This window comes from Hippopotamus amphibius, chromosome 16 (genome assembly GCF_030028045.1).
Source record: "Hippopotamus amphibius kiboko isolate mHipAmp2 chromosome 16, mHipAmp2.hap2, whole genome shotgun sequence".
NCBI classification, from domain to species: Eukaryota; Metazoa; Chordata; class Mammalia; order Artiodactyla; family Hippopotamidae; genus Hippopotamus; species Hippopotamus amphibius.
In genome coordinates this window covers 55877978-55905950 of record NC_080201.1, presented here as the reverse complement: position 1 = coordinate 55905950, position 27973 = coordinate 55877978, and the positions used below count along the sequence as shown (strand labels likewise).

The window sequence follows — 27973 nt, the reverse complement described above, 5'->3', positions numbered from 1 at the left end:
GCCGCCACAGCAGCCGCCGCCGCCGCCGCCGCAGCCGCCGCAGCAGCAGCAGCCGCCGCCCCAGGCCCCCCCCATGGAGCCCGAGGCCCCGGATTCCCGCAAGAGGCCCCTCGAAACGCCCCCCGAGGTGGTCTGCACCAAGCGCAGCAACACGGGAGGTGAGAAAGGGCTGCGGCTCGGTGTGGGGGAGCGGGCAGGGGGCCTCGCCTTTCTCCATCCTCCTCCCCCCCAAATGGCAGGTGCAAGGGCTCTGGGGAGGGGAAGGGCGCCCCTCTCTAGACTGGGGAACGGAGAGGGGAGTGGAAGAGGGAACCGGACCCCTTCCCCCTCTCGCCGCGGCCGGTGGCTGGGAGCTTTGTCTGCGTTCAGAGGGGTTTGGGGGGCGGGGGTGGTAAGTGTCCTTGGGGGCGCGCAGAGGATGGGGGGCGTGGGTCCCTCCGAGCGGGTGTCTGTGTGTCCTTGAGGGGTGTGTGATGTGACCCTTTCGGGGCAGGGGTGTCCCCGGGCTGGCGTGTCCCGGTGGGGGGAGGGGAAGGAGCTGAGGAGGCCTGTGGTGGACCCGGAGCTTCCCAGCCTCCCTCCCGGGGATGTCCTGAGCAAGGGTTGTCCCGGAGGGAGGCATGTGTGCGCCACAGGCGGGATTGTGCGTGGGGACAAACTGGGTGGGTGTGTTGGGTGACATGGAGGAAAGGGTGGGTGTGTAAAGCTCAGTGAGAGAATGTGTGGCTGGGACAGGTGTGTGTGTATGTTCGTGTGTGCGTGTGAGCCCTGTAAGGCCTGGATGTGTGACATTAGGGATCGTGGATATGACAGGAAGGAGGGTGTGTGTGTGTGTGTGTGTGTGTGTGTAGAGATGAGAGGGGCTGGGCTCCATGTTTGAGACCCTTGTAGGGATATGTGTGACGAGTGTGTGCATGTCACCCCGTGGCAGAGTGTGACACATGAGTGAGAGGGTGTGTGACATGCAAGGGGGTGTGTGTGGGCTGTGGAATAGGCCGGCTCTGGGTGTGAGCCATGAGAGCCTGTGTGGATGAGAGGAAGGCAGTTCAGTGTGTGAGACACAGGCGTATCCCGGGTGGGGTGGGACCAGGAGAAGCTGGTGAGGGTATATGACAAGCAAAGAGTGTGGGTGTGACTCCAGAGAGGCTGTGGCTGGGTGTGACACACGGAGGTGTGCAACAGTGACATCAGAGGGGTGTGTGCAGCAAGCGAAGGTGGGTGTATGATGGGGGAGAGGCTGGGGCTCTGTGGGGAAATTCACCAGGGTGTGTAACAAGGGAAGGACGGGGGCCCATGTGACAGGGAGCAGGAATGTGTGCATGTGACACCCAAGGGGTGTAAAAAGGGAGGGTGTGTGGGACACCCAAGTTTGTGTATATGTGTAACAAGGGGCTGTGTGTGAAATGGTTGGTGTGGGGATGATTCTGTGTATGTATGACAAGGGAGTGTGTGTGTGTGTGTGTGTGAGAGAGAGAGAGAGATGGCTGAATGTTTGACAACACAGAAGGGGTGTGTGTGTAAGACAAGAGGGACCCTCACTGTGTGTGTGTGCAGACGTACCAGAGAATAAAAGCCAAGCTGGGAACTCTAGGTGTATGTCTGTCCGTGAGGTTGGGTTTGTCAGGGAACTCAGAGCCCAGCCTATTAACTCCCTGGAAGGAGGGAGACCCCAGAGCAGAAAAGCCCCTCCGGGCGGTCACCTTGTCCAAAATCTCCGCTTCCTCTGGCCTTTTCCTCCGGATGGGAAAGGGATGGCCTCGGGCAGAGCGCACTCGTCCCACTCCACCAGACATTGTAGTGGGTGGGGTGGGGACCTCTCACCTCCTCGCCTCGGATGAACACGAGCCATGAGCCGAATCTCTTCCTCTCATCCCAGCCCCCTGCCACCCCTGTCCAGGTGGGATAGGAATCGGGGAACCCCTGGCTGCCTCTGAGGGTGTCCAGCCGAAACTGGAGGAAAGGGAAGTGGGGGGAGGGGTGGGAGGGAGTTTCCTGTCCTTCTTCCTGCTCCCCCACCCCCAGCACACACATGAATGTGTCCCCGCCACTTCCTTGCCTCCTTCCTGCCTCACTGCCATTCCCAGTCCTGGAGAGGGTCGGGGACTCAGGCGGTCCCTGAGCCCAGCCTGGAGGTCCAGCCCTACCCCTGCTGGCGGGCGGGGAGGAGGTCTCATCCTTCCGTTAAAGGGGCTGAGATGTTCAAAATCTGAGCGCTCAGAGCAGAGCAGCTACCAGTGTGATGCTGCCGAGGATGGTCAGGTCCAAGTGTTTGGCACCTACTACGAGTCAGGCTCTGAGACGTGGGTTAATTTCCCAGCACAACCCTGCGGGGCAGATGATTTGAGCTGCTTTTTCAGATGAGGAAAACTGAAGCTCAGCGAAATGAAGGCACTTGCCCGAAGTCACACAGCTCATAAGTCAGGGAGCTGGGATCTCTCCACCCCCGAGCTGCCCGGCTCCTGAGCTCATGTGCTCAGCCACTGTGCATCCTGCCTCCTTCAGCAGAGGGGAAACTAGGGTGAGCCTTTAGGGACCCTATCCTCCAGACTCTTCCACCTCCCCCCTCTGTTGACCAGGGGGGAGACGGAGGCCCGGAGATACGAAAGGAGAGTCCTCCATTTGCAGAAACACTCAGGGGCAGAGGTGGGCAAGCGTCCAGGACTTCCATCTCAAAATTGACGGCTCCTTCCAATAATACTTTCATGTCTGTGGGATGCTGGGTCCACCTCACGCCTTTTCTGAGCCTCAGTATCACCATCTGCCAAATGGGGAAATAACAATAACCAGAACGATGATAGTAGCTACGGACATTATTGCTTAATGCCTCGCATGCAATATTTCACCTAATTCTCTCAACACTCTATGATGTGATGATAAGAATAATAATAACTGTAAATAATAATAATAAATTATAACTGGCTGACATTTATGGTGTCACAGTGCACCAACAGTATCAGGGAAGATGCTTGGCATGGACCAATCATTTAATAATCCTTACAGTCCGATTATGTTACCCACCTTACAGGTGACACACTGAGGCACAGAGAGGTTAATTAACTTGCCCAAGGTCAGTCAGCTAATAAGAGACAGAGCTGGGATTTGAATTCAGGAGGCTGGCTCCATTGGATGGGTAGACACCATAGTGAACCCCATTTTCAGGCAAGGAAACTGAGGCTTAGAAGGGTAAGGGACTGTCTAGGGTGTCACAGCAAGTTGTAGCAGCCCAGGCCGACTGAACTTCTGCCCATGGTGCCAGGCCAGGGGATGGTAGAGGAGATGGTGGCTGGTAAAACTGGCTTCTGGGCTCTGTGACTGGCAGGCGGACACCACTGGGAGGGAGATGAGGCGCTAAGGACAGAAGGGCTTGGATGAAGAGGTTGGATGGAAACTACAGTTGGGAACTCATTGGAGAAACAAATAATCCCAGTCTGGTGGCACAGTAACAAAGAGTGTCTCCCTTGAGTACAGATGATAACTCTTTCTCTTTTTTTTGGCCACGCCGTGTGGCTTGTGGGATCTTAGTTCCCTAACCAGGGATAGAACCCAGGCTCTGGCAGTGAAAGCGCCGAGTCCTAACCACTGGACCGCCGGGAAGTTTCCACAGGTGATAACTCTTAAGGTGCCACTAAAATGGCCCCCATACTCCTGACTGTATTCCCACCTCTGTCACCCCCATATATACAGAAACAGCAACTCTCTGCCACATACACACGCACGCACACCTCACTCCCCAAACAGAGCTTACACCAGCCAGGCCTTGTTCCCGAGATCTTCGATCTTTAACGCAAAGACAGTATCACCAAGGTTAGAAGCCCTAGAGTGAGAGCTTCCAGGGTTCATCTCATCACTGTCACGTGCTTGGTGTGGGACCCTCAGGCGAGTTCTTTCACTGCTCTGAACCTCAGTCTCCTCATCTGGAAAATGGGAACCGTAAGATCCACCTCTACCTCTCCAGGCTGTTGTGTGGGTTCAGTGCGATTGTGTACGTGAAGCACTCAGTGTCAGGCCTGGCAGATAGTAAGCGCTCAATAAACAATAGCTATGATTATTATTATTGTTGTTATTATTACTATGGAGAATGTCACAGTCCTGATTCACTATCCAGTGGTGATTTGCCTCAAGGAAAACATACCCCATCCACCTCTCTCTCACTCGGAGACAGTGTCACAACTCAAAGACAACATCACGCCCCTCAGCATCTCATCCTTCAGAAGCACGTCTCAGTCGTATTACATTTCTCACAGGGACGGGCAAGCCCATCATTCACAGGAAGACATCACCCACCCGACATCCCACCCCTTCTCAGTGGTCCCACTCCCAACCACACCCCCGCCATCTTGTCTTCCACCAACAGTATCCTCACACGCTCCCAACAACAATATCAACATCCCACTCCAGCCTCCTCATACCCCCACAGAACACACTGACGCTTCCACCCCCGACCCCCAGACAGGAGCAGGTACCATGAGTAAAGCACCCCAACTTTGGTTCTCCCCCAAATATACTGTCACCAAAAGCAAAAACTCTGCCACATCCAATTCTGCCCCCTCTCCCAGGTCCAAGTCACCTTTCAGGGTCAACTCTCGGTAACAAACGCCCCTCTTCCCATAGCACTCCAAATCTCCTGGGTAGGTCAACATTGCTTACGGAGGTGGGAGAGTATTGGCTACTTTTTGGAAGGCTTTGTAAGCGTTCCTGAGGAGGGTGGGCACAAAAGGGAGGGGGAGACCAGAGACTCAGAATGACTAGAAGGCATAAAGACAGCCCAATCCCAAGGTGGGAATATTGAAATTGCAGCAGAGGGGAACCAGGAGAGCTGAAGTGAGCATCTTCATTCACTGTCCTGTGTAGAGGGAGCTGCCTGGACTCCAAAGGAAAAGCTGAGGGGGGCGAAGGGGGGGGTGGGATGGAAAGTTCTGGTATCTAGATTTTGCTTCGGTAGAAAGAAGATGTTTTTCACAGGCAGAGCCTTGGTTATTCAAACAGGGTGGGATGTGTGAGGGCTGGGGGCTCCGGGTTCAGCTGAGGTCACGTGTCTGGCCTTTGCTACAAGGCAGGCTGGCAGATAGAGGCCTGGCTTCTTCCTGGAGGAGGTAGGCTTCCCACGGTGGGACATGCAGAAGATTCTGAAGAAGACCAGAGCAGAGTGTGGGCTGCTGTGGGGATTCCTGGACTTAGGGTTCAGAGCTTCTAAGGTGGGAGGTCTCAGCTGGTTACTCTCTGTAGGACCCTGGCCTCCGAGGAGGGGCCTCCAGACTTCCACTAGTCTGATGTAGGGACCACCAAGCACCCACAAGGTGGTTTAAGGGGGTCCACGGACAGACTTCTTTTGGGGGATCATTTTTGGTTTATATTAATGTGCTTTGGGAGGGAAAAATAGAACCAGCCCTTCAAACTTGGACTATTAGCAGTGATTTTTTCTTTATATCTTTATTGGAGTATAATTGCTTTACGGTATTTTGTCACTTTCTGCTGTACAACAAAGTGAATCAGCCACATGTGTACATATATCCCCATATCCCATCCCTCTTGAGCCTCCCTCCCAACCTCCCTGTCTCACCCCTTTAGGTCTTCACAAAGCATCAAGCTGATCTCCCTGTGCTCTGTAGTAGCTTCCCACTAGCCATCTATTTTACGTTTGGTAGTGTGTATATGTCAATGCTACTCTCTCACTACGTCCCAGCTTCCCCTCCCCCCAGCGTCCTCAAGTCCGTTCTCTACATCTGCATCTTTATTCTTGCCCTATCGCTGGGTTCATCAGTACCATTTTTCTAGATTCCATATATATGTGTTAGCATACGGTATTTGTTTTCCTCTTTCTGGCTTGCTTCACTCTGTATGACAGACTCGAGGTCCATCCACCTCACTATGAATAGCTCAGTTTTTTAAAATGTCCTCTTTAAGTAGATGCATTTACATTTTAAGAGAGAGTGGACGTAACTGGCATGGATGGTCTGTCTTGTTCCCTCCTATGTCCCTAGGATCTTCAAGGCCTGGCACGTAGCGGATGCTCAGGAAGGATTTGTTGGAGGGAGAGAGGAAAGAGGGAGAGAAGAAGCAAGGAAATAATAATACAGAGAGTGCGACAGGGGCCAAGTTCAGGAAAAGAGTGAGAGAGATGCTGGGAGGGTGAGTGGAAGCAGAGCCTTGTTTCTATCGTGAGAAGACATTCCTCCTCCAAAAAGCAGGGAGAAGCCTGGGGACAGGTGATGAAGGAAGTAGGGTCTCTCCTCCTCTTATGTCCTAACAAAACCCCAAACCTTAGAGGCTCATTGCCCCATTGATAGAGCACTTACCATGTGCCAGACACTGATAAGAACTTCATCTGTGTTCATGGTACTACTAATAATGATGGTGACATCTCGCATTTCTCAAGTGGTCTATGTGCCTGAGACCCTCCTAAGTACTTTACGGTTTAGCATTTCATTAATGACAATAACCCCAGGAGGTCGCACTATCCTGTCCCCATTTTACAGATGAGAAAACGGAGGCCCACAGAGGTGAGGTGACTCACCCAAGGCCACACAACCCATCAGTGCCAAAAGGGCTGTTCCTGCCATTTCAGTTGGAGATTCTCAGACAAAACCCGAGGAAGTATGAAGGAGGGGAGTGGGGAACGTCCTTGGTTTTTTTTTTGGAGCAAATGAATACCTTCTGTCTTCAAGAGGGAAGCTGGGGAAGTGGCCCTGGCTGGAGAAAAGATAGGGAATGAAATCATAGAAGGAAAGAGGGAGGAGTTCTAGTGAGAACACACTTCCGTCTTTCTGAACCTTCCAAAGATGGAGAACTGGCCCCCATCTCTGTGTCAGGCTGAGGGGCGGGGCAGTCAGGGGCCACCTCTCTGAGCCCAGGGAAGAAAGTAATTTCGTGGAGGGGGTCAGGATGATTGATGGAAGGGCACCCTGGGGGACTAATTACCTAATAGGCTTAATGGTCTGATTAGGCAAGTTTAAGAGGATTGCCTTGGGCTAAAGGAAACCCCATAATTCTGGACCCCCTCCCCAGGCCTGCAAAGCCACATCCAGCCCCTCACCCCCATACCTCCATCTTCACACATCAGGGAATCCAGAACCTTCGATCTTAAGGGACCAGGTGGAGTTGGGCAGGGCTCCCAGTCCCCCCTCCCTGCCCCCACTTTTTTCTTTTTGGCTGCACCATGTGGCATGCGGGATCTTAGTTTCCCCGACCAGGGATTGAACAGGGATTGAACCCGCACCCTTGGCAGTGGAAGCACATGCAGAGTCTTAACCACTGGACCACTAGGGAAGTCCTGTCCTGCCCCCACTTTTAACAAAGCAGTTTCTCTTATCTGCTCTGGATGTTGGAGTTTCACGGGAAATATTGAAAATAGGTTTCCTTTGCTTAAAAGAAAAAGTTGAAAAACCACTGGGGGATGATGGTCTGAGACCTTAAACTTTACAAGCAAAATGGCCTGGCTCATCCCTTCCTTTTCCCAGTGTTTCCTGCACACTTACTATGTGCTGGGCGCTGCATGAGTCCCTGGACACAAGGGCGAGCTTCAGTGCTATGGGCCACACTGGACTTCTGTGGTACATCATTCTAAAGGCATGGCACAGAGGCATCCAGCCCCTCCTCAGGCTTCCAGGCTTCCTCAGGGTTCCAGGAAGCCTTCCAAGAAGAAGAGACATTTGAGGGGAGACCTGAAGGACAAGAGGAATTCACTGGGGGAGGGCAATTCCAGGCAAAGAGAATGTGCAAAGGCCCTGAGGTGGGAGGGAGAAGGGAAATTTGAGGAACAAAAACGAAAGTGTGTCCAGTGTGCCTGGAGGCAGATAAGGCTGGAAAGGTGGGTGGGGCCAAATCACAAAGGGACTTAGACTCAGAAGATTCCTGAATTTCTACCCTGGGAGGCAACAGTTTGGTTAGAAGGTGGGCGAGGTTAATGCACTTGCCTTGAGACTGCATTAACAAAGTGCTTTACACGTGACCAAGAAAATTGGTCCATAACAAAGAATGACCAAAGCCCCATAAAGGGTCCTTGGTGCCACTTTGCCACCTCTAGGTCTCTGAGTCTGTCCGGGAGCACACCGGTCTTTAGCTTCCGGCAGGGGAGAGTATCAAACTTAGGAGGGCCAAGAATGAATCAAAATTGCATTTGAATCAACCCAGCAACCGTCCTGGTGCCCTTGGGCCGGTACGTTCACTTCTCTGTGCACTTCGGTGCCTCAGTTTCCCCTTATGGGAAAATGAAGCTCATTCTAGCTACCTGCCTCACTGGGAGGTTGTGAGGAATGGGTGAGATCAAGCTGGCAAAGCACTCGGCAGAGCACTGGGTCCGCAGTGAGTGTTAGAACCTCTTCAGAGTGCAGCCCTCCTCTCGCCTTCCCCATCGCTGCTTCCACCAGTCAGACCACCTTCACCTCCTGCCTGGACCATTGCAGTTACCTCCTCACTGGGCTCTTCTGCCTGTGCTTGTCACAGTCTGCTCCTCTTATGGGCATCAGAGGAATCTTCTTAAAACCTAAGACAGATCACATCCCTCCTGTGCTCAGAGCCTTCCCGTAGCTCCTGTCTCACTTGGAGTAAAAACCACCTTGGTCCACAAGCCTGAACACCCCACCACTGTCTCCAACCCTCTCAGCCCTCATTTCCTCCAGCTGTCCTCCTCTCTCAGCCACAATGACACTGCCCACCTCCCCACCCCAGGGCCTTTGCACTTGCTCTTCCTCCATGTAGCCACATGGTTCCACTCCCTCCTCCATAAGCTGGAAACAGTATATCATAATGGTTCAGGGCATGGGCTCTGCAGCCAGGTGGGGTTCAAGTCTCAGCCCTGCCACCCATTTGCTATGTGAATGGGAGCCATTTCTTCATCTTTGTTTACTTATTTGTAGAATGGGTTTGTTTGTTTTTTTAAAGTACCTCCCTCATAGCATCAGTGTGAAAATGAAAAGAACTCGTATTTGTAAAGTATTCGGTTGTATAGAAGTGTTTGATCAACAAAGAATGCCATGTTCTTGGCGAGGGCTTTCCTGGTCACCGGATCTGACAGTGCAGCACCTACACTTCCCCTTCCTCTTTCCTGCCTCTTTTTGTTCTCTTAGTACTTAACCACCATCTGACAACGCAAACATACTGTCTGTCTCCCCACTCTAGAAAAATGTAACTGCGTGAGCTCTTGGCTGAATCACCAAAACTCCTTTGGCCTTATTTGCCTTATTTGCGAAATCAGGGAGCTTTGTCTGTTTTCTTCGTGGCTGTTTCACTAGAACGGTGCCAAGCACGTAGCAGGTGCTCAGGAATTATTTGTGGAGTGAATGAATGAGTGAGTGAATGAAGATCATGACATGTAGTATTTTCCTACTGCTCTTCTCTTGGTCATTGCTCCTCTGTTACTGTGATCCCAGTAGTTTCCTAGCCCAGCCCACGCCAGTGCCTCCCTGGAGGTGCTGTCCAAAGGTGAAGACCCCCTCCCCTGATTCCCCTCCCCGCTGTGTGCCCCTGCAGAGGAAGGCGAATACTTCCTGAAGGTGCTGATCCCCAGCTACGCGGCGGGCTCCATCATTGGCAAGGGTGGACAAACCATCGTGCAGCTGCAGAAGGAGACGGGAGCCACCATCAAGCTCTCCAAGTCCAAAGACTTCTATCCGGGTGAGCCCCAGCCTGGCCCTCTTCCTCCAGCCTCCCATCCCTCCCACCTGGGCCCTCCAAGGGGGGAGGGGCCGCCCTAGGGGCAGTGAGAGTGGTAGGGGGCCTCCCCTCCCCCTAAGGGGACAGAGCTGCCCTCGGCCCCAGGGGCCAGGCCTGAGCAGATGGGGGTGGGGGCAGGGCAAGACAATGGGGCTGCTGCATATTCATGAGCTCATTTGCATGATGTGCTGGCAGATGTGCCCCTTCCCACACACCTGCCCCTTTGGGTCAGTTGGAGGAGCTGGGGGGGAGAGGCAAAGGAGGCAGGTGTTGGGGTGTTCCTCAGGGCTTGGGGGGGGCCAGCCATCCGTGTCACACAGACCCTCATTCTTTCCCTTTGGATTTCTCTGTCACCCCACCTCGCCCCAGTCTGAGTCGCAGTGCTTTTCTGTGTGTGTCATTCTTTATGTTTCTGACTTTCCCATCTCTTGTTCCCTTCGTCTCCGTTCCCATCGGCTTCTCTCTGGTCTCCTCCTGCCCTGCTCTCTCCTCCGTTTCTCTGGTTCCATTTGGACATCCCCATCTCTGTTCCTTTAGCCTCCCAGCCCGTCTGTCTGCCTCTGCTTTTCCCTCTCCTTCCCCCCCCTTCCCTTCCCTTCTGTCTTCCCATCTCTCTTCCCATCTTTCCCTTTTCCCCCACCGCTCTTATTCCCACATTTTTCTTTCTCTTGCTCTGCGCGCTCTCTCTCTTTGGTCACCCATTTGACCAGTATTTAGGAGCGCCCCTCAATGGGGTCATTCTTTGCCAGGGTCGCCCCTTATTCCTTTCTGCCCCTCCTCACCCTTCTCTCCCTTTACGTTTCTCTTTTTCTCCTAAGTCCCAGGTTCCTTGTGGGTTTTTTTTTTTTCATCCCCTCTCTCCAAAATCAGCACCTTTACTGCCTCTCCTCCAACTCTATCTCCCTTTCTCCAATCATAAATTTTTCCAGGCCTCTCCACTCTGTCTAATCCCCCTCAATATCTCTCACCTCTTCATATCTGCACCCCCAGACTACTGCCTGAGCTTTGACATCTAGCAATCCAGAGAAGGCCCCCTGCATTGCATCTTTGGTCCAGCGCTGGTTCCAGTTCATCCTTAATCCCCTTGGATTTTTTAGGTCAAACACCAGAGCTGGAGCCCAGGGTCAGGACAAATTCATATTCTCTCTCTGTGTGTCTCTCTTTCTCTCTCTCTCTCCTCCATCCAGCCACCCCCACCCCCACCCCCACCTCCCATCTCACTAAGCAGCTTTGGCAAGAGGTTTAGAGAACAGTCCAGGGAACCTGGCACAACCCCCTTTTCTCTTCCTGCCTGGCCCAGTTTCCCCTCACCCCTCCAGCCCACAAGATACGGATGAGACCTCTGCTTGGGACATGCATCCAAGGACGCTTGGTTCCTTGCCCCTGGATCACATTCTGTGACATAACACACGTCATTCCCTCCCAACTCAGTGACACACCCCACTGGCCAGGCAGCTGGGAACCCCAAAGGATGGGACAGTCATTGGCTCTCTCCTGGGCCAAACACCGTTCAAACAAGCAACGTGAGGCAGCGCCTCTCCCCAGCCCCTGGATGTGCAGCCAGCCCTGCTCCCCACCCCCGAACTGGAACGTCCAGATCATACAGCATGCGCTGGCTCTTGGCTCAGAGAGGCAGGACACAGCCCCCTGCATCCTGGTCCTGTCCCTAAGACTTCCCAGGACCCACAGGAACATAAGAAATGGAGATGCTACTGCTCGAGCACATGTTCCTCTGCTCCTGGCGGATACCTTTCATTCATTCATTCAACATATATTCTCTGGGTATCTTCTCTATGCCCCGTGCCGGACCAAGATGGGGACACAGCAGTGACGGAGACACCCCAGCCTAGCCCACCCGGATGTCACATTCCAATAAGGGAGAGAAACCAAATCCCAGCGATGACCTAGAGTGGTCAGGGCTGGGACAGGGAAGCCCAGAGGATGGAGGGAGCCCAGAGAGGGCACCCGACCCAGCCTGAGGAGATAAGGAAGGGATTCCTGGAGGAGGCCAGAATAATAAGAGTGAGCTAGATAAAGAGCAGTGAAGGATGCTCCAGGGAGATGAAAGAGCATGTTCAAAGGCTGGGGGTGGGGGTTACTTTGTTCAGTGTGGTATGTGAGAGGACAGGTGAAAAATGACAATGGAGAAATTGAAACAGTCCTCTGGGCCTAGTTGATTCACACACACACACACTGCACTTAATGTGTCTACTCCATGAAACAAAAACCTACCTGGCCCTTAACTCAAAGGGAGGGGCAGAACACACAAAGGGTGTCCTGTCCTTGGTATAGGAAACCCCAAGCCCCAGATTCAATCCTTCCAGGTCATACATGGAGAAACTTAGACCCAGAAGGAGGCAGGTACCTGCCCAAAGCCACACAATCTTCTGTGTAGGTCACCAGACATTCTAATGATTCTAAAACTCCTTCTGATTTTGAGCAGCTTCCTAAAGCCCTGGACCCTAGCCCCAGAAGAAAAACAGACACTCACACTTAAAAAAAAATTTTTTTTTTATTGATTTATAACATCTTTGCAGCCAAGTGCAAAACCTTAAGTGACTACTTAATAAATTCATACATATTCTTTTTCACCATCAAAAATACAAAAGCAAAATTGCAATCATCGTGTGCCTCTCCCCAACACACACACACACACACACACTCCACCCATCCCAAATTTAGCACAGCGTGGCTCAGTGGTTAAAAGCTCGGACTCTGAAGCCAGACACCTGGGTTCAAAACCCTGATCTTTCCCTACTGGCTGAGTGAAACTGGACAAATCCCAGACCTCTGTGCCTTAGTGTTCTTAGCAGTAAATCAAGAAGAATAATATTGCCTGCCTCATATATTAAAGGGAACAAATATATACAAAGTGCTTAGAATGATGCCTGGTGATCGGTGTTATATAAGCACCAGCTGTTATTATTAGCTATTCTTTCAGGGTTTAACTGAGTCCCCTAAAGCCCCCGTGGACCCTGGTTAAGAACTACAACTCTGTGAGATCACAGACTCCCTGAGCTGGAAGGGAGCCTCACAGAGATGGAGAGCCCGGCCACTTCAGTCAGGCTCTCCCTGGGGCCACCCCACCCCCCAGTTCCCACCCTGACCCACACCCTTTCCTATTTACGCCCAGACGGAGGCAGCCTGCGCGCTGACTCACGCTTGGCTGAGACCAAGCCATTGTTCTGGGGTGGAGGGGAGTTAAGAGTGAGGAACAGCAGCCCACAGGAGATGGGGGATGTCAACTACACCAGTGACCCAAGACAGGGACACCCAGACACATGGCAAGATGAGCATGCCAGGCCGAGAGCTGGCCAGGCAAGGGGTCCGGGTGGTAATGCCAGCATGCCGCACTGGAATGCCCCCAGGACATCCGACACTTATCCCCAAATGTCCCAGACATGCAGGCACACGGAGCCTGGTACACACTCAGGATCTCTTACAGACTCAGGGAGCTAACTAGTCCCACAAACAGGGTTCCACCCAGGGAGAAACACACACATACCCCGCATCCCTGATATGCCCAAATCAGCCAGGCACTCACAGCTTCACCCCAGCCAGTCTTGGTGGAGTCTTCTTTGTCTGGCTGTAATTCAGACACTCAGACACACACACAAATACCTCAGTCCTCCAAACAGTCTTACATACTGACACCTGGGTCTGCCTGTCGGTCTCTTGCTCTTCCTCATGTTCACACACATCAGTCACAGAGTCTTGCCTGTTACCTATACTTGCACCCTTACACACACATGTGCCTTGCACACACCACTCATCCAGGTAGTCTTTTGAACAGCTAGAGGTGTCTGAATATCTCTTTCCCTTACACACACACGCGTGCACACACACACACACACATACTGTCATACAGTCTCAAAGTGCTATACATTCATTGTACAGCCTCAAGCCACTTCCAGGGATTCTTTGTTTCTTACTCTCAAACCCTCGGGCACACCCAGCTCAGTCTCACAAATACTGTACATAAGCTTGAACATCACAGCGACACCCAAAGTCTTTCCCCGCCGCACAAGAGTACACACAAACGTCTTTATTGGAATCACTGTGTCTTGCAGTCTGTTTATACCTTGGTCTCTCCTGCTCTTTCTTTTACGCACACACACACACACACACACACACACAAGATAACTGAGCCAGTCCTGCACAAGTATACACATGCACACACATACCAGTCACCTAAACGGTCTCACAGATGTACTCACACTGGCCAGTGTCACCCAGAGTCTCTCTCCCATACACGTATATTCCAATATCACCCAGAATTACCATCTTTTCTACTGCTGCCCGCCCCCAATACATACACACACACACACACACACACACACACACAGTAAAGATGCCCAGGTCAGAACCGCAGCCAATATCTGGAGAATCACCAGCAGAGGCACCCACCCCACCCTCCTTTCTCCATACCCCTGACTCCACTCTTCCACGAGTTGCCTTTGACCCACTCCGCTCTCCCCTCTCCACACCCTTGCCCTCCCCCACCCCTCAGCCCTCCATCTGGTGGGTCCAGGCAGGCACTCAGGCCTCTCTGCTGTCTCCCCCATCCCCCAGCCCTTCCCCATCCTCTCCAAAAGCCCAGAGGCCGTCGCTGCAGGCTTTCAGGGGTTGCCACGGCAACGAGGCCTCGTCCCTCGTCCCCCTGGGGGTGGGCTGAGGACCCGGCCAGCCACACCGATAAGGGGGTTCCAGTTACTGTGGCAACCGTTGCAGGCCTGAGCTCTCGGCTTCTAGAAGGGGGGGGGGGGTGAGTGAATGGTTGCCAAAGCAACCAAGAGCCAGCAAGGACTGGGAAGAGGCAGCTGAGTCCTGTCTCCCTTGCCCAGGGCTGCTGTGGGCATAGCAAAGCACTTAAGCATCATTCTTCCATCCCCCCGGGTTGTTTTAAGGGAGGGAGAGGAAGTGCAGATAATAAAACAGGATTCCACTCACTCTCCCAGCTACCCATCATGGTCTGGGAGCCCATGCCAGCTTGCCCAAGCTTACCACGTGACCTGGGCCAGTCAGGACCACTCTGGACCTTCTCTTTCCATTAAATGGAGTTTATCTCTCAGGAATGCCCTGCTTCCTGTCTGATGAGTGTGCCTCCTCTCTTCCTTGTTCAACAGGAACCACAGAGCGAGTATGCCTGGTACAGGGCACAGCAGAGGCCTTGAATGCTGTGCACAGCTTTATTGCCGAGAAGGTCCGAGAAATCCCACAAGCAATGACCAAGCCTGAGGTGGTCAACATTCTTCAACCCCAAACCACAATGAATCCTGACAGAGCCAAGCAGGTTAGCACGGGCAGAGGCTGGGTTTCGGTAAAGCTGGTGGGGTTTGAGAGAAAACACTCTTTCCACGTCAGTGGATTGTAATAGGGGTTCAATGGGATAATGGTTATAGAACATTTATCAATCGAATACATGATAGTGGTTACTATTATTTTTAGAGTCAGCCTCAGGACTCCAGACCTCTTAGCGTGATTTGATTCAGAAAGAGAGTGAAGGTCTGGGAGAATCTGACCCAGCGCCCCTTACTTATCCCTTCCTCCCTAGGACTCTCCAGGTCCTCTTCCCTCCTCCTCCTCATCCCATTGTCTCTCAAAACCACCTGCTTCCCACTTCCTGTTGTCACCAGAAGTAACCACGGCGACACCCCATCCATAGGCAGAAAAGTTTCCGGTACTCCCTCTCTCCGTTAATTACTGAGCAGGAGTAGCCACCATTTGGGGGAAAAGGTGTTTCGTTAGGGAGAGAGGGGGCGGGCCCCTCTCCTACACAGGCCTCTCAAGGAGAGATAGAAGGAGGAGGGCAGAACCTCTCTGTTGCCTCAGTTACCCGGAAGCCGTGGCGTAGGGGCGTGGCAAGGAGCAGACCTATCGCTTCCTGGGCCTTTCCGGTTGCCAAGACCGCCGTGAACACCCGCTAGCTGCAAAGCCCCTGGCCCCGCGGTTCTGATGGCGTAGAGGGCGGAGGAGGAAGGGAGCCCGGGGTTGGCTGCAGGAGTCTCCCCGTTTTCTCTCCCCTGCTCTGCTCCCGTAGACACGTACACAAGATGCAAAGGGGAAAAAAGCCCCGGGCAGGTGGACAGGCCGCTTGTGAGGGTTCCTTAACGTTCTGCCTAGAAGCAGAGACGAGAGAGGGGGCCTCGGTAAAAGGAAGCTGCAATTCCCGGGAATTCTTGTTGCGCCGAGGTGGGGGAGACCACGGGTGTGAGTTTCTCCGAGATCGTGGGGATACGGTGGGCAGAAAGCCCTGTAAGAACGCTTCGGAGCGGAGCGTTCCCCCCAGAGACTGCGGAGTTGGGGCTTGGAGCGCGGCCGCTGTCCTTGGTGCTGAAGCAGCTCCTCTCTTCGCGCCCTGCCAGGCCTCTCCCAAATCCCTTTCCACCAGCAGGCCACAGCTTACCCACGGTTTACAGGGAGGCGAGGATATTGCCTCTTCCGTCCGCCTTGGTCGTGGCCACTAGGGGCTCAGGGTTCATCAAGAGTTTGTACATGTTGCAGGGAAAATGGGGTCAACACTATTGCGCCTGAGCCTGCTCCTCCACGCCCTAAGCCACAGGAACTCTGAAAGGGTGGAGTCGAAAGGTTACAGAACCAGGGCTTTTTTCCTCTGCCTTACTACTTGGGGGCTCCAAAGAATGAGAGAGATAATGGCTGAAGGCTCAGGCTCTGGAATCAGATGCTGAATTGCATTTTACTCTGATGACTTCTTACCTGTGTGACCTTGAGCAGGTGACTTGATTTCCCCATGTAAAATGAGATTTATTGTGGTACCTACTTAAGGGTAGTGGTTAGTGTTCATTCATGTTTGAAAAGCACTTAGCATGTATGCCTAATGCGTAGAAAATTCTCCAAAAATGCTCTCTGTTGCCGTTATTATGGGATTTTTGAATCAGGAGACAGGTCTATTCCTTTTGTGCCTTGGACTTGCTGTGTTGCTCTGTGTCTTCTTCCCTTCTGTATGCCTCAGTTTCCCTTTCTTTACAGTGGGGAAGCTGGGCCAAGCCAGGGATTATAAATTGAAATGCCTCCAGGATTCAGAAAGGGTGCATAAAGGATTGAGGACTGTGGACTCGACATAAAGATATCACGCCATCTCTGAAGAGGGCAGCTGCTCTTCAGCTCCACTTAATTCTTGCCCTTTGGGAATGGGGACAGGGTGTTAGCACATCTTCCTCATTTTTAAAATGAAGTTAAAAATATTTGAAATCAACTGATTTTTCAAGGTTGGCTCAGTCTTTAAAACACTGTGTGGCTGTGGGCAGGATATGGCCTGAGCACCACCAGTTTGCCCCCTCTGGTTCTCAGCCCTGGCTGGTATCCGAATCATCTGGGTAGCTTAAAACACAGATTCTTGAGTCCCAGCCTGGAGTCACTGAATTAGAATTTCTGAGGAGAATGCCTAGGAATCTGAACGTGCACTCTGGCCTGGGATCAGATCTTAGCTATACTGGTCAATATCTGTGTGACCTTAAGCAAGTTACTTAGCCTCTCTGTGCCTCCATTTCCCAAGCTACAAAATGTGATAATAGTACCTACCTTGTAGGGTTGTTGCTAAGATTAAGTAAGTTACTATATGAAAGGATTTAGAAAAGTGCCTGGCATGTGGTAAGCCCTGTTAGCAGCTGCTGCTATTATTGTTGTTGTTGTTACTATTATTTTTAAATCTCCAGACTTGCAAACCTCTGAGGCAGATGGTCTCTGAGGTCTTCCTGGCTCCAAGATGCCTACAATTCTATAACTCTGTAATTCCAAGATTCTAGACATATATTATTCTAACATTTTACTGTTCTAACATCCAGGATTCTATAGAACTGCATCTGCAAATCTAAGATGCTGTGGTCTTGCAATCTGGGCCTATCATGAAGACAGCTACTGTTTTCTGAGGGCTTCCCATGTGCCAGGCACTAGGGCATCACTTTAGTCATTGAATATTCCCAGTGATTGTATAGAGTAGCTGTGGTTGTGTTGACGTCAGAGATGAGGAAACGGAAGCACAGAGAGGTGAAGGCATTTGCTTTCACCATTTCTTGGCAAACACAGTTCTTTGCATGAAAAGGTTCCATCCTTCCCCCTCATTGCTCTGAAATGCTGTATCACATACTAAATGCCTCTTTACGCTTACGCTTGGTTTTGTACAGTCTTCTGTTCTATGCCCTTGACTTGTCAGAGTTCTTTTTTTCCAGTGATTTCTTTACAATAACAGCTGTATTGAGATATAATCCACATACTCTAAAGTTCACTATTTTAAACTATATAATTCAGTGGTTTCAGTATATTCACAAAGTTGTGCATCACCACTATCAAGTCCAAAAATATTTCACCACCCGAAAAGAGCCCCGTACCCATTAACAGTCATTTCTCATTCCTCTAGTGCCTCTGCCCCAGCCCCTTCCCACGATGAATCTTTTCGTGCCATGAATTTGCCTATTCTGAGTAGTTTATACAAACTGAATGATATTTCTGTGGCATTTTGATCTGGCTTCTTTCCCCTAGCATGATGTCTTCAAGATTCATCCATACTGAGAATGCCCTGGCGGCCCAATTGTTAGGACGGCACGCTTTCACTGCCGAGAGCGTGAGTTCAGTCCCTGGTTGGGGAACTAAGATCCCCGCACACGAGGCAACGCCAAAAGAAAAAAAAATTAAAGGAAAAAGATTCATCCCGGGACTTCCCTGGTGGCGCAGTGGATAAGACTCCAAGCTCTCAATGCAGGGGGCCAGGGTTCGATCCCTGGAGGGGAATTAGATCCCACATGCCACAACTAAGGAGGCCACCTGCTGCAACTAAGACCCAACACAACCAAATGCATAAATAAATAAATATTTTAAAAAGATTCATCCATACCGTAACATATATCAAAACTTCATTCCTTTTTTTTATTAATTAATTAATTTATTTATTGGCTGCATCAGCTCTATGTTGCTGCACACGACTTTCTCTAGTTGCAGTGAGCGGGGGCTACTCATAATTGCGGTGCACGGGCTTCTCCTTGCGGTGACTTCTCCTGTTGTGGAGCACGGGCTCTAGGCGCGCGGGCTTCAGTAGTTGTGGCTCGCAGGCTCTAGGCTCAGGCTCAGTAGTTGTGGTGCAGGGGCTTAGTCGCTCCGCGACATGTGGGATCTTCCTGGACCAGGGCTCGAACCTGTGTCCCCTGCATTGGCAGGCAGATTCTTAACCACTGCGCCACCAGGGAAGCCCCAAACCTTTATTCCTTTCTATGGCCAAATACTATTTCATTGTATAGCTGTACCACATTTTGTTTGTCTATTCATCAGTTGTTAGAAATTTGGGGTGCTTCTGCTCTTTAGCTGTTATGAATAATGCTGCTGATGAACATATGTGTGGATGTATGTTTTCAGTTCTCTTGGGTATATACCTAGGTAGGGTGAAATTTCTGGGTCATAAATTTCTGGGTCATAAATCCACGTTTAACTTTTTGAAGAACTGCCAGACTGTTTTCCAAAGTGGCTGTACCGCAGATGTAGGACTTAAATCCAAGTCCGCCCGTGGGCATAACGATGACAACAGACATCTCATGCATACCTACCATGGGCCCCGATGAATTGCCTGCTCCCATGGTACCCAATGCTTGGCACATAGCAGGTGCTCAGCAAATGTTGCTTGTTTGAATGAATGGATGATGACATGCCCATGGGGACCAAGCAGAAATGTAACTGAGGGGAGGTAGCCTGGTGTAGCCTGGCAGCAGCGGGCACTGTGTGTCATCTGAAGGGCAGCCATACTCGGTCCTGGCTAATTGTGGCCATGCTTGAATCTCAAGCTCGTCATTTCATGCATGATCTCTTATTAGACCTCACAGTCATCCTGTGGAGGAGGTATGAATATCCCCATTTTATAGATGAGAAAACTGAGTTTCAAAGAGATTAGTCTCTTGCCCAGCATCTGTGGTGGAGCCAGGATTTGAACCTGAGCAGATGTCTCCCAGAGTCCAAGGCAGCTTTTCAGGGATTTGTGTGCAGCAGATTGCAAACTGGTGGTCTGGCTACTACACAGTGGCTCTTGGACATTTTGAAGTGGTGGCCAATATTTAAAAACCGGGATGCTTCACATTTTACAAGTCAGAGTTGCCAGTCAATTTATAAAAATCATATCAGGCTGAATTTGGCTACTTAAATGCACACACACCACCACCACCACCACCAGGTGAGATGGCACCTGGCTGTCTCCACCCAGTCCCATTCCTGCTTGGTCCTTTGGGCATGTCATCCATTCATTCATCCACCCATTCATTCACCCACCCTTGTCTGTGTATGTGCCAGGAGTTCCTCTAGGCACTGAGAACCGAGCAGTAAACAATACAGACAAAAATCTCTACCCCTGTGGATCTTAAATTCTTCCCTGGGGAACCAGAAAATAAGCAAAATACAATGTATAGGATGTCAGAGAGTGAAAAGCACTATGAAGAAAAAGAGAAAAAGGAAAGGAAATATTGAGGCCTTTTTTCTCTTAACTTTTTATTTGGAAAATGTTTAAAGAACAGTGCAATGAACTCCTTATACACTGCACTTAGATTCACCAGTTGTTAACATTTATTTTATCTGTACACACACACACTGGTTTTTTGTTTGTTGTTTGTTAATCTATTTGAAAAGAAGTTGTAGCTCTCATGACTCTTCACCCCTAAATACTTCAGTGTGTATCTCCCAAGAATAAGGACAGTCTCCTGTATTATTATATTACTATTATCGCAGCTATAAAAATTAACACTGAATTCATAATATTTAATAAAAAGTCAATATTAAGATTGCCTCAAAATATCTTTTATATCTCTAGAGTATTTTTTATTAAAGATTCGGTCAGTGTTCACGCATTGTGTTTGGTTGTTATACCTCTTTAATCTCTTTTAATCTAGTGTATATTCTAGACCATGCTAGATTAAAAGAGATTAAAGATATATATATAGATATATATATATATACACACTTTTTTTTTTAATTTGGCTGTGCTGGGTCTTAGTTGAGGCATGCAGGATCTTTAGTTGTAGCCTGCAAGATCTTTTAGTTGTGGCATGTGGGATCTAGTTCCCTGACCAGGGATTGAAGCCGGGCCCCCTGCATTGGGAGCACAGAGTCTTAGCCACTGGACTACCAGGGAAGTCCCTAGGATATATTTTTGAAGGTAGAGCCAACAGGCATTGCTGATTGGATGTGTGTGTAAAGAAAAGAAAGGACTCCTAAGGGTTGGGACTGAGTAGTGGAAGGATGCGTTTTCCATGTGCTGAAATGAGGAACACCATGGCAGAAACACATTTGAGGAGGAAGATGAGGAGCTCCATTTTGGATTTTAAGCTTGAGGTGTCCACTCAGCATCACACTAGAGATATGAGGTTAGCAGTTGTGAGTCTGGAGGTATCAGTGCTGGAGACATAAAATAAACACAGACAAGCTTTGATAATCAGCTGGTCAGGGAAGGCCTTTCTGGGGAGGTGCATTTGTGCAATGAATGAAGAGAGGGGCGAGCTGTCTTTTCTGGGGAAAAGCATCCAGGTGAGGGAACATCAGGTGCAAAGGCCCTGAGTCTGGGCAGAGCTTGGCCGTTTGGAGGAAGAGCACGGAGTCTGGTGTGTCTGCCGTGGAGACAGCAAGAGGGAGGGAAGAAGGAAATCAGAGAGATCCACAGGGAGCAGAGCATGTAGAGCAGCGGTTCTAAGCCGTGTTTGCTTGTTTGAAGGGACCCAGTGTCCCCTTCATCCTCCAAATATTTTCCTACGCACACTTTATTCTCTGAAATTACATATATAATGTGTCTATTTGTATAAATAAAAAACATCTACATCTATATAAGATTTTTAACAATCTCATTGAGATATAATTCACATAAACATGTTTGACCCATTTAAAATGTGCAGCTCAATGGCTTTATTATATTCAAAGTTGGGCATCCATCACCACAGTCAATCTGAGAACATTTCATTTCCTCAAAAGGAAATCTTGATCCCCTTAGCTATCACCCCTCAGTCCTCCCGGCTCTCCCCACCCCAGCCCTAAGCCACCACTCATCTACTTTGTCTCTATAGATTTGCCTATTTGGAACATTCATATAAATGGAGTTATACAATACGTGGTCTTTTGTGCCTGGCTTCGTTCACGCAGCGTAATGTTTTCAAGGCTCATCCATGTTATAGCGTGCATCAGTCCTCCATTCATTTAAACTAATGGCCAAATAATATTCCATTGTACGGATATACATTTTCTATATCCCATAAGACTTTTAAATAAAGGGGAGATGAAGGTGATTTGTTATAAAATAAGATGAATTTTAAAATGTAAATGCTCAGTAGAAGAAACAATGAAATAGCTGCTCACACCTAATGTGGCTCGAGTGAGACAGAGCGTAGTATTGGAGACTTCAGTGATACAGGTGGCGTTACTACTGATGTCATGGCTTTCTTTTCTTTAATTGAATATAGTTGATTTGCAAGGTTGTGTTAATTTCTGCTGTACAGCAAAGTGATTCAGTTATACATATATATACATTCTTTTTTATATTCTTTTCCATTATGCTTTATCACAGGATATTGAATGTAGTTCCCTGTGCTCTGCAGTAGGACCTTGTTGTTTATCCATTCTATATATAGTAGTTTGCATGATGTCATGGTTTTCTAAAATGACAAATGACTCTTAGTAAAATTCAGAACAAAATAAAGTACAGTCTTCCTTTGATTTACCCATAGTTACATTCCTGGAAATTTCAGTAGATCTTAAAACCATGCAAAAGAAAAAATACTTGGTACTTACATGCATCATGGGGTTCAGTTCTGGCTGGGAGCGTTATAGACTTTTCACCAACATGAATGTCCAGGGGGACATTCAAAAGTCATACAGGACCTGGGACAGTTCTTCATTGTGAGGAACTGACGCTCACATTGTGGCATGCAAGCATCCCTGGCCCTGCCCACTGAATGCCTGCATCTGCCCCCGGTCATTGCAACAACCAGTACCACTCCCACAGTTTCCCAAACACCCCTGGGGTCTGGCTTGGGGGTGGAAAGGAGAGGCAGAGATGAGAGCTTCAGAGGGTAGAATCCACAGGTCTGAGGGGACCTGAGAAGGATTGAGAAGCAGGAATTTGTGTGTAGAAATGTTCCTGGAGGTGTGAGAGGAGACATTTGGTTTTGAAATATCTCCACTGGAATTAAGATTGATTCGATTTGTAGCTGCAAAGGATGGGCTGCTCTACAACTGAGAAGGGGGACCATCATATGTAAGTGACCAATTTTCTCCATCTTCTCTGATGTAAGCTTTTGTTATCATCATTTTACAGATAAGACAACTGTATTACATTGCTAGGGCAACATAACAAAGTACCACAAACTAGGTGGCTTAAACAACAGAAATTCATTTTCTCACAATTCTGGAGGCTAGAAATCTGAGCTCAAGGTGATGGTAGTGTTGGTTTCTTCTGAGACCTCTATCCTTGGCTTACAGATGGCCATTATCTCTCTTTTTTTTTTTTTCCTTTTTTTTTTTTTTTGGCTGCACCGCACAGCTTGAGGGATCTTAGTTCCCTGACCATGGATTGAACCTGGGCCATGGCAGCAAAAGCCTAGAATCCTAACCACTAGGCCACCAGGGAGAGCCCCCCCTTTCTGTCTTCTGGTCCTCCCCCTGTGTGTGTCTGTGTCCTAATCTCCTCTTCTTATAAGGACACCAACCATATTGGATTAGGGCCCACCCTAATGATCTCACTTAACCTTAAATGCCTCTTTAAAGACTGTCTCCAAATACAATCATACTCTGAAGTACTAGGGGTTAGGACTTCAACATGTGAATTGGGGTGGGGAGGGCAACAATTCATTCCATAACAACAACAAAGAGGTTGAGCGAGGAAATTCCTTGGCGGTCCAGTGGCTAGGACTCCGTGCTCTCACTCCTGAGGGCCCGGGTTCAATCCCTGGTTGGGGAACTAAGATCCCACAAGCCGTGCAATGCGGCCAAAAAAAAAAAAAAAGAGGTTAAGCGAGGTGACCATGTCATAGGGTGGAAAGCACAATAGAGCAGGAATCCATGAGGCTGGACTTAAGTTCCTCCACTATCCGGGTGACCCTGGGGCAAGTCCTTTCACCTCTTAGGCCTCAAGTGGCTCATCTGTAAAGTGAAACTAACGATGCCTTTTCTCGGGCTGGGAGTCAGAGTACTCAGTGATATAGAAGGACATGGGCACCCGTGCAAGCTTGGAGCACGGTCCTGGAGGGCTCCCAGTGGGTCAGCCATTAAGCTTTTAGGTGCTGGATGGAAAGGAGGTCCCAGGGGTTCCCAGGTCATGGGACAGGGTGGCTGAGAGGCTACTGAGGGCAGCTGGAGTACTAGCTCCTTTTTTTTAACCAGTGAATATGGAAATATGGCAGTATTTCTAGCCAGTAGGGTCATATTGGTGCATATCAAGGGGCCGCGCTGGGCCTGATTCTGGACACTTGAGCGCAGGGGTGGGAAATGACTTGAGACAGCAAGTCTTAGGCTAATGTTGCAGTCCAGTCTCCAATTACCCCCCTAAAGACCCTCCCTCTGGCTCCCCACGCAGGCCAAGCTGATCGTCCCCAACAGCACGGCGGGCCTGATCATCGGCAAGGGGGGTGCGACAGTAAAAGCCGTGATGGAACAGTCGGGTGCTTGGGTGCAGCTGTCCCAGAAGCCGGAGGGCATCAACCTGCAGGAGCGCGTGGTGACGGTCAGCGGGGAACCGGAGCAGGTGCACAAGGCCGTGAGCGCCATCGTGCAGAAGGTACAGGAAGATCCCCAGAGCAGCAGCTGCCTCAACATCAGCTACGCCAACGTGGCTGGCCCCGTGGCCAACTCCAACCCCACCGGCTCGCCGTATGCCAGCCCCGCTGACGTGCTGCCCGCCGCCGCCGCCGCCTCGGCCGCTGCCGCCTCCGGCCTGCTGGGCCCGGCGGGGTTGGCGGGCGTGGGAGCCTTTCCGGCCGCGCTGCCTGCCTTCTCGGGCACCGACCTGCTGGCCATCAGCACGGCGCTCAACACGCTGGCCAGTTACGGCTACAACACCAACTCCCTCGGCCTGGGCCTCAACTCGGCCGCAGCCTCCGGGGTCCTGGCCGCCGTGGCCGCCGGTGCCAACCCTGCCGCCGCCGCCGCCGCCAACCTCCTGGCATCCTACACCGGTGAAGCAGGGGCCGGGCCGGCCGGTGGGGCTGCCCCGCCTCCACCCCCGCCACCTGGAGCCCTGGGGTCCTTCGCCTTGGCCGCGGCCGCCAACGGCTACCTCGGGGCCGGGGCGGGCGGCGGGGCGGGCGGAGGGGGTGGCCCGCTGGTGGCCGCTGCCGCCGCAGCGGGGGCGGCTGGGGGCTTCCTGACAGCGGAGAAGTTGGCAGCTGAGAGTGCCAAGGAGCTGGTGGAGATTGCGGTGCCTGAGAACCTGGTGGGAGCCATCCTGGGCAAGGGGGGCAAGACGTTGGTGGAGTACCAGGAGCTGACAGGTGCCCGTATCCAGATCTCCAAGAAGGGAGAGTTCCTGCCAGGCACGCGGAACCGGCGGGTCACCATCACGGGCAGCCCCGCGGCCACGCAAGCCGCTCAATACCTCATCAGCCAGCGGGTCACCTACGAGCAGGGAGTGAGGGCCTCAAACCCCCAGAAAGTGGGATGAGGCCTGTGGTGTGTGCTCCCACCCAGCTCCCTGTCCCTCCTCCTCCTCCTCCTCCTCCTCCTCCTCCTTCCCTCCCCCCAGACTCCTGACCTCAGCTCGGTATAGTCCTGCTTCTCTTGGGATGGGGCTGGGGTAGGCCTGACTGCACCCCCCCCTTTCTGGTAGTCTTAGGCAGGATTGAGTGATGGCTGGGGATGGGGCCCAGAAGCTCCCTCCCCAGCCCTGAACTGACCCCCTTCTTCCTTCCTCCCTACGCTTGACTGGGCCTGACCCTCCTCTCCCAGGGCCCAGGTCTGTGTGATATCTGTATATATTGCATTTTGTTGATTTTAATAGAAAACAAAGCGTTATTTTCTCTTTCTTTCCCTCCTTTTTTTCCCCCTCCTTTGATAAGGATTTTTCCCTCCTTTATAAGCTTTTGTTTCCATATGGGAGGAGGGGAGGGAGCCTCTGGGTCACCTAGAATGAGGGGCCTCCCCAGACAACACCCCGCCTCTCCTGCTTTCAGCTCCGGATCTGAGGGACCCGATGGGAGCAGAGGTAGCAGAGGAGTCTGAGCTGAAATGGGGTATTTGGAGCAGGGACCCCGGAGTTCCCAGATTTTCTCAGTTGCTCTCCCCCCACTGGAGTTGCCCCTCCTAGGTGGGACTTTTCACTCTTTTGTTGTCAGGTTGTATGGGGGGAGGGGTGTGGTGCTGCTGGGAATGAGGCCGGCTCTGGGATTGGGCCAGTCCGGTGGGCAAGACTCTTGCAAGAGGCTGGAACAACTTCCTGTGGCATCTCCTATGGCTTTTCCTAGAGTCATGGGTATGAAGGTCCCTGTTGTGCTGTCACTGAGTCAAGTACTTTCTGGGATGCTTCTGGCACTCCCTATGATGTCACAGGAAGTAGTTCCCCAGAGGTCACTTCCTGTGATGATAGGAGCGACAGGTACTTCCTGTGATGTCTCAATGAGCCTTCCTTGAAGGTTACTTCCGCGATATCATGGGGGCATGTACTTCCTGTGGTGTGTCCAGGTTATCTCCTGTGATGTCATCGGGTGAAGCATGCACTTCCTGTGCCGGGCCATGGCCAGTCACTGATCCTCTTTCTCTACCCACACTGCTCTTTGGTGGGTCTTGGCCTGGGGGGTCTTCCTAGGAGGAGAATAGGGGGTGGAACTTGGATCGAATCTGGAGGATGCTAAGGAAAAAGACCCACTATTGTCAGGGTCATCTCCATCCGAACACACAAGTCTGAACTCACCTGGTAGGGAGGGGTGGGAGATGGAGCTGGTGAAAACTGTTAAAGACCCTCATTCCCACCCCTGCCTTTTGTGTGCATGCTTGTGTCTGCGTGGCTTTGTTTCATTAAGTCTGGTGAGCCAAATGTATGGTGGCTCTGTCAGGCCATGGTGGCCCAGGAGAATTCAGTGAGCCATGGTAGGATCCCTTGAGCTGGAATGCTTTGTGTAGTCTAATGCATTAGATTGGCTTGTGGTTTCCAGCGAGCTGGAGTACTTTGGTGGTATCTGATGGATCGGAATGTTTTGGTGCTCTCACCATAGGCTCTGAGGATCTAGGATGTTCCAGTGGAGTCTGCCAAGCCAGGCAGCCCTGAGAGTGGGTTTGAGAGTGGCTCCCTGGGCACTGCGGCTGTGGTCAGCTCTAAGGCCTTGTTGGCAGGCTGAGATTTCCGGGCCTGACAAGGCTGTGGACTTAGGATAGCTGAGACCCACCTCTACCCCCATCCATCTCCCCCTCCCCCTCTCCCGTGGAGACCACCTCCACTTCCTCCAACCCAAGGCAGGGCCCCCAGTGCCCTGGTTCCATCATCAGCATCTCTGGGGGAGGGGCACCCCATGCCCACCCTCTCCCCCAATTGCCCCCCTCCTAGGTCTTCCAGACCCTTCTCTCCTCCATGGCTTTGGGGGAATCCGGCCTCGTCTCTCTCCCAAAAAAAGGAGAGGAGAAAAGCCAGAGACAGTTCCCACCCCTAAAGCCTGGGAGACCCCTGCCCCTCGCTAGAGAGCCACCCCCCAAATCAAAATGTGAAAATCCCTGGAAAGCAATAGCCTTCAAGGTACCTTGCACTGAATTTCCCACCCCAGCCCTTCCACCTGGTGGGAGGCTGTAGCTTGGGCACTAGGGTGACTTTTTCCATGCCCTCTTTATCTCTAGGGTGGGGGGCAGGCCCCATTTCCCCATCCCTCACCTCCCATCGCTGCTGCCCTCACCCCTAATCTCCAGACTGAACCCAGGTGGAGATTTGAGTGCCAAAACAATTCTTGATGTAACTTTGTACATATCTTCTGCAGTTGGGGGCTCTTGGAGTTGGTGGTGGAGGTGGCCCTATGGGCCACTGCTCCCCTCCACCTCTCAAAAGACCTTACAGTATTTCACAGCATCTCCACCCACACGTGGGTATTGCAGTATCTAGCTGGAATATCTCCCCCTACAACTCCCCGGGCCCCCACAAGGAGGGGGAAGGAGCCGGGGAGAGGTGAAGTAAGGTCTGGGAGTGGGGAGGTGGGATTTGAAAGCACTCATTTGCATATCATTTGCATCCTCAGCTGCCCTCCAGCTTGTCAGATGCTTTCTGTAGACCTATTTCTGGGTCCCAATCAGCAGGGTCCAGTACTCCTCTCACACAGACACGTCTCTGGAGGCTGGGCCTCCTGAAAAGTGTTCCCTTGGGGTATCTGTGTGACAG

At 51.2% G+C, this 27973-nt stretch overlaps 1 protein-coding gene across 1 annotated transcript; it reads left to right on the top strand.

Moving 5' to 3' along the window:
- The first annotated feature begins 10 nt into the window (after positions 1 to 10).
- On the top strand, positions 11 to 26898 carry NOVA2 (NOVA alternative splicing regulator 2). The gene is made up of 4 exons (XM_057713675.1): positions 11 to 158; positions 9469 to 9612; positions 14778 to 14944; positions 24200 to 26898. The coding sequence occupies exons 1-4, from the start codon at positions 74 to 76 to the stop codon at positions 25280 to 25282; spliced, it is 1479 nt and encodes a 492-aa protein (XP_057569658.1). The 5' UTR covers positions 11 to 73; the 3' UTR covers positions 25283 to 26898.
- Positions 26899 to 27973: the final 1075 nt, after the last annotated feature.